Raw genomic sequence first — 12,524 nt, 5'->3', positions numbered from 1 at the left:
GTAATGATTGTTATTCTGTTTCCCAGTATTTACATTTAAGCAAACTTAGCATATTCAAATTTTCATTTTTATTAGGTAAATATCTGTCTAATTATGAGACAATGGGAGACCCATTGTCTCTCAGTATTTAAATTTAAATAAACTTAGCATATTAAAATTTTCATTTTTAATAGGTAAATATCTGTATAACTAAAGCCATTCTGTTTCCCAGTATTTAAATTTAAACAAACTTAGCATATTAAAATTTTCATTGTTAATAGGTAAATATATGTGTAATTATATCCATTGTCTCTCAGCATTTAAATTTAAGTAAACTTTGCATATTCAAATTTTCATTGTTAATAGGTAAATATCTGTGTAATTATACCCATTGTTTCCCAGTATTTAAATTTAAGTAAACTTAGTATATTCAAATTTTCATTGTTAATAGGTAAATATCTGTATAATTACAACCATTCTGTATCCTAGTATTTACATTTAAGTAAACATAACATATTAAAATGTTCAATTTTAATAGGTAAATACCTGTGTAAATATACCCATTGTCTCCCAGTATTTAAATCTAAGCAAACTTGGCATATTAAAATTTTCATTGTTAATATGTAAATATCTGTAGAATTACAGCCATTCTCTTTCCCAGAATTTAAACTTAAGTAAATTTAGTAAAAAAAAATTAAACTTAGCACATTAAAATTTTCATTGTTAATATGTAAATATCTGTAGAATTACAGCCATTCTGTTTCCCAGTATTTAAATTTAAGTAAATTTAGTAAAAAGTATTTAAACTTAGTATATTAAAATTTTCATTGTTAATAGGTAAATATCTGTGTAACTATACCCATTGTCTCCCAGTATCTAAATTTAAGTAAACTTACCATTTAAAATTGTCATTGCTAATATGTAAATATCTGTAGAATTACAGCCATTCTGTTTCCCAGTATTTAAATTTAAGTAAACTTTGCATATTCAAATTTTCATTGTTAATATGTAAATATCTGTATAATTACAGCCATTCTGTTTCCCAGTATTTACATTTAAGGCATCAAGCACCAAAATTGAAATTACCCCTTCTCTCCTCACAAGCTGCTTTGGGGGCACATTTTCCAACAAGATTTATCAAGCCTGATAAAACTCTGGTGATGCTGCTACTTGAAAATAAATTAAAGATAAATCTGTAGACAGCCACAATGTGGGTTTTTAACAATTAAAACTGCTCTAACTGGAAGCCTGAGTGAAGCCATGCAGGATTCCCCCTTTGGTGTGTTCTGATGCTGCTGCTCAAACCCTCCCCATTCCCTCTTTCCTCCAGGGCCTTGGAACAGCTTTAAGCTCCTTTCCAACCCAAACTTTTCTGTAATTCCATTTTTTTCAGTAGAATCAATCCCTGTTCCATGATTGCTCTGTTTCCAGGACACACTTCAGGGCAAGGAGCACTGTCAAAAAACTTGGTTTTGGAGGTTTAAGTGTAATAACGTGAGATGATCTTTAAAAATTGATTTAGTTGAGTCATGGCAGAAGCCTGAGGGACACAGAAACCCCAATTTCCTTCGACCAAACTGAGATAATTCTCTCCCTAATGGCATCACACTATTGATGGACCTGCTGGTTCTGGTGGGTTTTGCTTTCTGCTGCCCAATAAAAAGATCCCTAAAAAGGAAAAGTGATTACAAAATACAAGATTTGTGCCCTGGCAAATATGGGCTCAACAAAGAGGCTGAAGAGGTGAATGTTCAAGAACGTCAGGAAATAAATGAGGGTGCCCAGAGCAGCTGTGGCTGCCCCTGGATCCCTGGAAGTGTCCAAGGATTGGAACAGCTTGGGATGGTGGAATGTGTCCCTGCCATGGCACTGGGTGGGATTTAGGGTCTCTCCAACCCAAACCATTCCAGGATTCCATAATAAAACCCCATTTACTGCAAACATGCCCTGCCCCTGCTTGGACATCCCTGCTCTCTTTGTGTTTGGCACTGGCACAGCAGAGCTGGGGGCTCAGGACGAGGATTCCTGGAATGGTTGGGCTTGGAAGGAGCTGCAGGACCATCCAGTCCCACTCCCAGGTCACTGTGACATCTCTGTTCTCACTGAACACAACCCCAGCACCAGGAAAAGCACCAGGCACCTGCAATTCCAGGTCTGAACAACCCAGCCCCGGTCTCAGTTAATGCCTGCACTCAGAAAATCTGGCAACAAGAGCAGAGGAAGGAATTCAAAGGAGCTGCTTCAATTGGAGAGTTGAGATTTTGGGGCTCCCTGGCACCTCACCCTCCAAAACCAGCCCAAATCCTCCCACCTTCTCTGGAATCAGAAGTTTTGACTCATCTCAGAAGAGGAATTTAATCAAGAGAGAATTTACTGACAATGAATCTAAAAAACCCAGATAAAACAATTTCATTGTCCTAACTTGAACCATTTTTAACTTTTCATTCTGGTTCTCCTGGAGAAAAAACACCAAATTTTCCCCCAAAACACATCTGATTTAAAATTCCACAAGTTTGGGAAGCCTTTTCAGGTTCAGTGGGATTGCAGAGTGTCCAGGGAATGTTTTCCCTGCTGGCAGGAGGATCCCCTGAGGCAGCCCCAGATAGAAGATAAATGACAACTAATTTCAGAGCCAGCCCTTCCAGGGTCAGCCCTGGGTTAGGAGATGTTTCCCTCCCAAGGTGTTTGGAGTCAGAGGATGAAAAAACTGAGACAATCCCAAAGATTTTGGGGATTTATTTTGCAGCTGTGAGTTCTCACTGCCAGCTTGGAAATGGGGAAGATCCAGAGTGACCCTCCCAGTCTAAATGAAAATGAAACATGGAAACAAATCCCTGGCACTTCTCTATTCCCTGAAAAACCTGGATAAATATCATCCCCACCAAAAGGATTTCTCTGCCTGGCCTTATTTCCAAACAGCACAGTTCAAACTGAAAAAAAAAAAGAAAAAAAGAAGAAAAAAAAAAAAAGTTTCAAAGAGATGGAATTATTTTGCAGAAGGACAATTTGATTTGTTCCCGTGTTGCACCAAAAATCCCCCTGGCAGTAAATCCCCAGCTCTGCCCTGCAGGCGTTGCTGTAGCAATAAAGCCCCCGGGGCATTAAAGGCTTTGCTGGATGTGCCTTTTCCAGGGGTCACATTTGGGCTTTCTTGGACTCTTTTTCTTAATTTTCTTTTCACTGGGTCAACATCTTCTCAAAGATTTTAAGAGCATGTAAGTGCAATATAATTTTTTTGGCCAACAATTTTTATCTCATCTATTAAAAAAAAAAAAAAAAAAAACACCAAACATTTAAATTGACTTTTTTAAAGCTGTTATATGAAATACAAATTTCTTGAATCATTCAATGAGTACAAAGGAAAGGAAAGCCACACCTCAGTGAATTTCTTCTCTAACAGAAAACACCCAAAAAAACCACACAAATGCCTCTTGTATTGAGTCGTGACAAACCTCTGAGTGAAATTCTGCCCAAGAAATAATTGAGCAGAAATTTCCAGATCATTTGGTTATTCACAGTAAAATAATGATTTGCCTGATTTTTGCCCCCCAGTAGGAAAAGCATCAATAAAAGCTGTGGTTTGTGGTTCCCTCTGTGGGGTATTTAAGGAAAGAGCTCTGACCTGTATTTGGTGTTAAATCCCTCTGTTAATTAAGCACCGTAAACGAACGTCAGCCAGATGAGCTGGGTGTAATCAGCCAGGGAATATTTATAGCAGGAACCTGCCCAGCACAGCCCAGCAAACCCTTCCAGCAGAGAACCACGGAATGCCTGGAAAGGAAATTAAATCCCACCCAGTGCCACCCCTGCCATGGCAGGGACACCTCCCACTGTCCCAGGGACACCTCCCACTGTCCCCAATGTCCAGCCTGGCCTTGGGCACTGCCAGGGATCCAGGGGCAGCCACAGCAAATCTGGGAATTCCAGCCCAGACAGGAATTCCTTCCCAATCTCCAACCCAAATCTCCTCTTTCCCAATCTGAAGCTATTCCCTGTGTCCTGTCCCTCCATCCCTTGTCCCCAGTCCCTCTCCAGCTCTCCTGGAGCCCCTTCAGGCCAGGTGAACTCTCTCCTCCAGGTGAATATTTGGAATTTGCAGTGGGAACATCCCCTGCCTTGGGAACAGTCAGTGTCTCCCAGGGAAGGCAGGGATGACTTCAGGGAATATTAAACTCTCAGAGAAGAGCTCAGAGTCAAAGCTGACTCAGATCAGGACAATGCTGCATCTTCCCTTTTTTGTGGAACAGTTTTGGGTGTCCCTGGACTGGCACCAATTGGTTCAGTGTAAGAAAGAGCACAAGAACCTCTTAAACTTCATCAAGAAGTTTAAAACCCTGGTGTCAGAGCTTTGTTTCTCCCCTGGAGGCTCTAAAGGGGGACTGCTGGGCCTTGTGTCACCTCTGGTGCTCCTGGGGACACTCTGGGCACACCAGGGACACCACAGGAGGATTCCTGCTCTCAGTGAGGAATCTCCACACCTGCACCCCTGGTTAACACAAATGGAGGAGGCTGGAGGCCAACTGCTGGAGCCCTGGACACTGAGAATTCCAGATTTCTGTGCTGACAGGCACTGACCCCCCAGCAAACACTGCACTGACCTGAGGCCCTGGAAAAGGCTCCCAAAATTGAGTGACAGCCCTGGGATTGTGGGTGTGGGGTTTGGATAGAAGTATGTGATGTCACAGGGGGCAAAACTCAGAGTTGAAGGGTTTAGAATACAGGAATAGAGATATAAAGCAAGATGGGGGATTTAGGGCAGAGGCTGAGTCCTTTTTTTTCACCTTCTCCTTCATAGTCTGGGTGGGGTTTTGTAATTGGGTAGAAAAATCTGCATTGAGGGCCACGGGTGGTTGGTTATTGGGTTAAAAGTCAAAATAATTTAGGGGTCATTTCATAATTGGACAGTTTGTCCTTAAAAAGCCTTGGAAAGAAAGAGATGGGGGCCATTTTTTACCTTGTTAGCCAGAACTCACAGCTTGTGAGACCGTGACATAGATAAGAATTAATAAACATCTGAGTCTGAACATGAAAACTGCCTCTCGAGCATTTAATCCTGACTGTGGCAGAAAAGAAGATAAAAAAGCAACAGCCAACCCAGCTGGAACCCCCACAGTGGGGCTCAAGGGGAGCTGAGGGGGCTCAGCCTGGAGAAAAGGAGGCTCAGGGGGCACCTCCTAATTCTTGAGCCATTTCTCTCCTCCTGACACCCTTCCTATCCCCCTTGGTGTGTCCTGGGCCCCAGCTGGGGACAGGGACTCTCAGAGGAGTCAGGAATGTCTCTGGGGGGATGGAGGAGCTTTCCTGAGCTGGGCAGGTCTGTTCACAGCCTCCCTACCACTACAATGTCTCCATTCTCCTCCTCGATTAGTCCTGCTGTTATTCAGGAAACTCTGGCAGCTTAGCAACAGCTTCTGATGACCTAAAAAACCTCCAGTAACGTTTGGGGAGCTGAGCTGGAGGGAGGAATACTGTGGTGAACCCCTGAAGCCTCCATCCACCTCTGCACACACTTCCCTGTGCCCTCCAGAAGGATTTCTGCATCCATCCCTGTCAGAAAACAGAATTCCCCTCTCCCAAATAGTTCCCCATCCATGTTTGTTTGGCTCAGCTCCTCTTATCCCTTAATTCTTGGGAACAATTCGCTTTTTAGTTCAAAAAGAATCAACACAATTCAAAAAGCCTCAAAACACAAATCCCCCAAAACAAGCCATGTGCTCCTGCATCACTTTTCTGGGATCTTTTGATGTACACACCAAACTCTTCCCAATTCCTGGAATAGCTCTGATATTCCTCTTGGTGCCTTTGCTCCTTGGCAATTGGAACTTTTGTATTTAATGTCATTCTGTCACAAATTGATACTGGAACCCATTAAAAAAGACTATTTTAAGGATGGGTTGGGTTTTGTTGTTTTTTTTTTTCCTATGTAGGGAAACACCTTTTTTAAAACAGTTTCTGTGGAAAGGATGAGGAATCACGGCCCAGCAGTGGGAGACAGTTTGAAACAAGATTAAATACACATAATTCATGTCACAATTCTTGTGTTTTTTATAATTCCCAGTCCCTGGGCACGTTTCTTACCTGCTGGTGCCTCATGAGCTCCATCATTTCCATGGCACTGATGAAGAGGTGACACAGGTCAGAGTGACCCACCAGGGACGTGGGGAGAGGCTGATTCTGCCAAATGCTCCACTCAGACAAGGAGAGCTCCCGAGCTGCCCCCTCCTCCTGGGCCTTCTGCAGGGGAAACTGGGATGGGAAAAGAGATTTCTCAGCAAGGAATTGATGTGAGACAAACTTCTTCATCGGGGACAATAAATACAGAAATGGAGGGAAGGATTTAAACATTATCACAGGGGGTTAAGTCTGGTCCAAAATAAAAATATCAGGAGAAAACTGGGCTAATGGAAGGTGCCCAGGGCAGGGGGTGGAATGAGGTGGGTTTCAGATCCCTTTAAACCCCAACCATCCTGGGGCTCTGTGAATACAGCATCCTGCATGGAATTCTTAAAAACAGGAGCAGAACTTCATGGATACTGAGACTTCCCAATATATTTTTAATTTATCGACCCAACTTTTAATTTACAGACCTGAGTTTTTTACCTACAGACCCAACCTCAAAGACCCATTTCAAACATGCAATTTTTAAATTCCTAACCTCAAAAACCCACATGTAAATCTCAAGAAGGCATTTTTATAACAGATAAATACTCTGGTATTTCCAGCACCCTTCAGGCCTCGTGTCAAAGGAAACATTGCATGGAACTCACTGCTGGTTCTTCCAGGTTTTCTAAGGTTTCAAACTGAACTCGAGGCAACACTGGCTCCTTTATCCCATCACTTTCCTTAATCCTGTAGAGTCTGTCCCATATTTCAAACTCCTCAGGGGACAAGGACCAGCTCTCATGGGAGTTCATTTGCTTTTGGCCTGTGAGGGGGGAAAAAAATAACAACAGGAAAATGTTACCTGCTGCAGGGAAAGGGATGCACAGAATAAAAGAACTTGGTGTGGTACCAGGCACAACAAAAAACATCTTCTCTGAGCCACAATCAGAAGCAGATAAAGAGAATCTGTAGCCAGGGACAAGCATCCAAAGAGTGTTAATGTTTAAATGGATAAATACCATTAAACAGCTGTTTTGGCATCATATAAAAATAGAGAGAGACAGAGACAAATCACTGTCCCAAACAATGTCAAATCCCTTCAACAGCCCTGGGTGGGAAGTGATTCCAGAGAATCAGAGTTGAGGATGTGATTGTTTTCATGTCAGATGTGTGAAGCTGGGAGAAGAATGATGAAGGTGATTTGCCTTCTGTGTCTGTGCAGACAGACAGGATTTGGGGTGAATGTGCAGCCCAGGCTCTTTTGGGAATTAATGGCACAGAGGAGGAATCAGCCTGGATCTCTCAATCCTCTCAAGTTGCAGCTGCCAGGGGCTGTGTCTGCACAGAGCAAACCCTGAGTCCTGCTCAGGAAAACCTGGATAAATGAACCAACACTGATGTTTTTAAGGCCATCACTAAAAAATCCCAGAAGATCAACATTGCTGTGAAGTATTTGTGACTCAAGTGTAGGAGATGAAGGAAGAGATAACAGCCAGTGCAAGGACCTGGCAGAGGAGGAAAAAAGAGACTCAAATGAAAAGAAAATGAAAAACAATTCTCAGAGAAGCCTTTGGAATCATGGGATGGGACCCACAGGGGTCACAGAATGTCCTGGGTGTCAGTGCAGTGTCCCCAGCAGTGTGTGCTCAGAACCAGCTGGGGCTGTTCTTTATCCCCTCCAGGCCCATCCTCCCCCCAGGGGATCTCTGCTGTCCATGGCCCATCCAGGCTCACTGCAGGGCTGAGACAATTCCATCAGCCCATGGGGAGATGCTCCACCCAGGGGGAGGAGCCCAGCATTCCCACCTGGATCAAACCTGGCATTGGGAACAGCAGCACAGCCTGTTTGCACTGGATTCCCAGAGGGAGAGCAGACCCAGCTCAGCACCACTGGGCCCTTCTACAGGATCATCTCTGCTCCAGCAGAACCACATCTGGCCCTGCAGGAGGGCTGGGCTGGGCTGGCACCAACACCCTGAGCAACAACAGGGGGTCAGCAGTGTTCTCACCCTGTCACTGTTTGCTTTTTGTTTTGGTTGGTTTTGTTCTACTACAACATTTTTATGTTTTAATATTCCCAGTAAAGAACTGTTATTCCCATTCCCATCTCTTTGCCTGAAAGCCCCTTAATTTCAAAATTATAATAATTCAGAGGGAGGGAGTTTACATTCTCCATCCCAAGGGAGGTTCCTGCCTTCCTTTAGCAGACACCTGTCTTTCCAAACCAAGACACAGAACCCTGGAATATCCTGAGCTGGAAGGGACCCACAAAGACCATCCCTGTCCCATCCCTGACACCCCACCAATCCCACCCTGGGCACCCCTGGGAGGAGTGCTCAAAGCTCCTGGAGCCCTGCCAGCCCCAGGGCCGTGCCCATTCCCTGTTCCTGAGGCTCTGTTGCCATCCAGAACAACAATGACTTCAGTGCTGTGTGGGACGGGGACAAGATGATCCCCTGATATCAGCCCAGGTGAGCCAGGCTGCAAACCCTGGAGCAGCTGGCACAGCTTGGGAACAGATCTGAGGAGCACAGGGAGGATTGTGCCTGCCCAGAACACAAAGAAAGAAGAACCTGGACTAAGTGCTGTCAGCAGAGAATGGGAGTAACAAGAACATTCTCATCCTCAGGCAGGCTGATAAGGCTGTTTGGATCCAGGGTTGGGAATCATCATGTCCTGCAGTGCCTGGCACAGCCTCTCCCCTCCATGGGAAGCAGCTGGTGCTGTCCCATGGGAAATTATCCTCCAGAACATTCCAGGCCCTGCCAGACACAAACACAGCACTCAATCCACGTTATTTTCCTTGGTTTTTTTTCCAGAACCAATGTACTTTCATTATTCTTGAAGTGGGAAGAGAGCAAAAATTAGCCAATGGAAAGGCATGAAAACCCCGCAAAGGACTAAACAATAAGGGAAGTGCTGGTAACCTCAAAAAGTGAGTCCAAACCAATTATCATTAGGATAAAACCAGCAATTATAGAAAAACTGTAAAAAACTCTGGGGACTCAGCCCTGGCCACCCTGGGGACCCAGCCCTAGTCACCTTGGCTATTCAAACCTGGCCATCCTCTGGTAACCCAGCCCTTTGGAGTTCTTTGCGGTCACTTTGGGAACTCAGCACTGGTCATTTTCAGCAAATCAACCCTGGCCTGGCCACCTTGAGGACTCAGCTTTGATCACCTTGGCTACTCAACCCTGGTCACCCTCTGGCAACTCAGCCCTGGTCACTTTGGGGACTCAACCCTCTGACCACTCAACCTTGATCACCTTTGGGGACTCAACCCTGATCACCTTCAGCAAATTAACCCCAGCCACCTATGGGGAATCAACCCTGGTCACTTTGGGAACTCAGCCCTGGTCTCCCTCTGGCCACTCCACCTTGATCACCTTTGGGGACTCAACCCTGGCCTGGCCACCTTGGGGACTCAACCTTGATCACCCTCTGGACACTCAACCTTGATCACCTTTGGGGACTCAAACCTGGTCACTTTGGGGACCCAGAGCCCCCCAGGCCTGTGGAGCTGCACACGTGGCTCACACAAAAGGCTCTGGGTAATTCCAGCCACAGCAGGAACATTCTCAGCATTATCATTCTCTTTATACCCTCCCTGATCATTTCTCTTTTCTAGGACAGACCAACAAATGCTCCAAAATGATTATTTTCATTCCATGTTGTGTTCTGATTGTTTTCCAGCAGCTGTGTCTGTTCAATCAGAAATAGGAAATTTCCCAAGGCTTCGAGTTTCTTCTTCCAAGAAGTTGCTGTTGGTCTTTACAGAAAGCATTAACAAAGAGATAAAGCATGAAAATTCCCATTTATAAAAAGTGGCTCTTTTTCCCTCTCTTAGGATTGTGTTCAGTTTCCTGAGCATCCCCATTGACCTGCATCAGGTAAAAAGCCACCAAGAGAATTTCCCTAATTTTTCTCCAAGAGTCTGCACAACTCATAAATATCCTACTGCTGATTTCTCCTTTTCCTCACATCAAAATCCTTTGGTTTTCAAGCATTTCTGGTTTTCTGTCATATACAAAGCCTCAATGCCCAGAGCAGCTGTGGCTGCCCCATCCCTGGGAGTGTCCAAGGCCAGGCTGGACAGGGGAAGGTGACCCTGCCCATGAGAACTTCAAAATCCCTCCAACCCAATCCAGTGTGGGATTTTGGGATTCTGTAATGAACATTTCCTCTGTGTGCAGCTGGAGTTTCTGGCCTTCAGAAAGGGGAAGATGAACCAAGGCCTGACTCAGGATCTGGATTTGCAAGGGCAGAGCTGTGAGGATGCCCAGGAAAATCCCTGAGCTTGTCTGAGCTGACAGAGTGACCCTGGGATAGAGGGCTGGAAGTGCTGGAAACACCATAATCCTCTTACCAGTGCCACAGGCACAGAGAGCAGATTTGTGCTGCAGGGAGCTGCATCTCCTCTCTTTGGAAAGCATCTTGGAGGTGCTGGGCTCCTCTTTCTCAGCAGTGATGAACATTTTATGCACTTTGGGGTTGATGCCTTCTGGAACCATCCGTGGGCTGTGCTGGTAGAAGTGAAGGGTTTTGTTCCCTGAAATGGCTTTGTGGATGCTCCTTTTGTTACACTGGCTTTGGTTGTACGTCTGAAAGAGAAGGGAAATAGATGAACCATCTGCTGATTGATTGGGTTTTTTTTTTTTTTTCACAGCATTTGAGCCAAACTAAAAGAACTCCTCAGTGTCTGTGGGGTTTCTCATTATTTTTTGTTCTCTCAGGAAGGTGTTGTTTGGTTTGGGTTTTTATTTAAATGGACCAGAAGGAGGCACAGCACTGCAGAGTGAGAAAGGAGCACAGCCCTGGCCTGGGGGCAGTTACAATCTGCCACTGATACAGGGATGATGTAAATTAGATTACAGGGGAAGCAGGCAAAGGAGCTCAAGCAATAAAAAGGCCTAAGATGATTTGTTGATGTCATGAGTGCTCTGAGTCCTTTTAATTACACTCCATTTTATTGTGCAGTGGAGAAACCACGGCAAAGCTGGAGAAAATGAGGAGAGGAACTGGGGTTTCCCTCTGGAAGTGCCTCCCCCAAGGAGGTTTTGTGCTCTGCTCCTCCCCAGGCCCCTGGGTGATGCTGTTTCAAACCACAACAACACAGACTCTGAGATTCAGGAGGCTGAAAATGACTCCTTTATTTCTGGGCTGTGTCTCCCTTTTATCCCATTTCACACAGACCAATCTGATTGGTGACACAAAGACAAACCTCTTCACTCCCATTGGTCAGAGCAGAGGGACAGCAAGGAGAAGTCCCTCCTGGGGAAAGGGATGAATGACAAAGGGACAGCTACAAAAACATTTCTCCTGTTGACAGAAAATTCCCTGGGAAAGGAATTTCAGAAAACCAAAACACCTCAGGCACAAACCAGAGCTACACCTGAGTGGCACAGGGGGGCAGGGATGATTTCAGGCAGCAAAGAAAGATGATCCCTGAATAAAACTGGAAGAGGCCCCCAGGCAGCTCTGATAAACCCCTCAACATTCCAAAATATGAATTTTAATCCTAGAACAAGCCCCAGTGGTTTTATGGCTGAAAAATGTGGTGCTACCAAATTAGCAGCATCACAGAGTTGTGACTAGTGGCTTTTCCTTGCCCTGGGCTGAAGGGACACCCCAAACCCATCCCAGCAGCTCCAGGGGCCTGGGACACACAGGGAAGGATGACCCAGGAACAGAATAAATACTGAGCTCATGGAAATTCCTGCCAATGTCACATTCCCAGACCTGCACTGACCCCTTTCTCCCAATAAAACACTTTCCAAAAACTTTGGGATTGACCAGGAGTGGTTTGATTAAAAATGGCCTTTAAACTAAACCAAGCAAAACAGAAAAACCCCGAAAATCAAAAGGAAAGGAAAGGGGGCGGAAAGGGGCGGAAAGGGGCGGAAAGGAAAGGGGCGGAAAGGGGCGGAAAGGGGCGGAAAGGGGCGGAAAGGGGCGGAAAGGGGCGGAAAGGGGCGGAAAGGGGCGGAAAGGAAAGGAAAGGAAAGGAAAGGAAAGGAAAGGAAAGGAAAGGAAAGGAAAGGAAAGGAAAGGAAAGGAAAGGAAAGGAAAGGAAAGGAAAGGAAAGGAAAGGAAAGGAAAGGAAAGGAAAGGAAAGGAAAGGAAAGGAAAGGAAAGGAAAGGAAAGGAAAGGAAAGGAAGGAAGAAAGAAAGAGAAAGAATCTCACACAACCTCCCCCCAAAAATTCCCATCAATTAAGACATGGATATTAATTATTTAACTGCAAATTAAGTGATGGGGAGAAACCTCCACATTGAACCTCCTTCTAGTTCTGTTAAACTTAAAAACCCCAACAAAAACTCCAAAAGACACCCTCAAGAAAAACCAAACAAACCCACCAAGACAATACTGGTTTGCAATTGAACTTATTTTTAAATATATATATATATACACATACAATGACTGTTCTACCTGGGGGGAGGTT

The 12,524-nt window shown here is 44.8% G+C and overlaps 1 protein-coding gene across 1 annotated transcript in view; it reads right to left on the bottom strand.

Annotated features, from left to right (window-relative positions):
- Positions 1 to 12,524, bottom strand: part of FANCM (FA complementation group M) — a 57,227-nt gene that overhangs the window by 13,179 nt on the left and 31,524 nt on the right. Inside the window, exons 11-13 of the mRNA XM_083863172.1 lie at positions 10,448 to 10,682; positions 6,747 to 6,904; positions 6,058 to 6,225 (exon numbers count right to left, since the gene is read on the bottom strand). Of these exons, the coding sequence (XP_083719298.1) occupies positions 6,058 to 6,225; positions 6,747 to 6,904; positions 10,448 to 10,682 (561 nt within the window). The remainder of the gene's footprint in view (positions 1 to 6,057; positions 6,226 to 6,746; positions 6,905 to 10,447; positions 10,683 to 12,524) is intronic.

Source organism: Zosterops lateralis (assembly GCF_965231275.1).
Source record: "Zosterops lateralis genome assembly, chromosome: 6".
Taxonomy (NCBI): domain Eukaryota; kingdom Metazoa; phylum Chordata; class Aves; order Passeriformes; family Zosteropidae; genus Zosterops; species Zosterops lateralis.
This window is presented reverse-complemented; position numbering and strand designations above follow the sequence as displayed.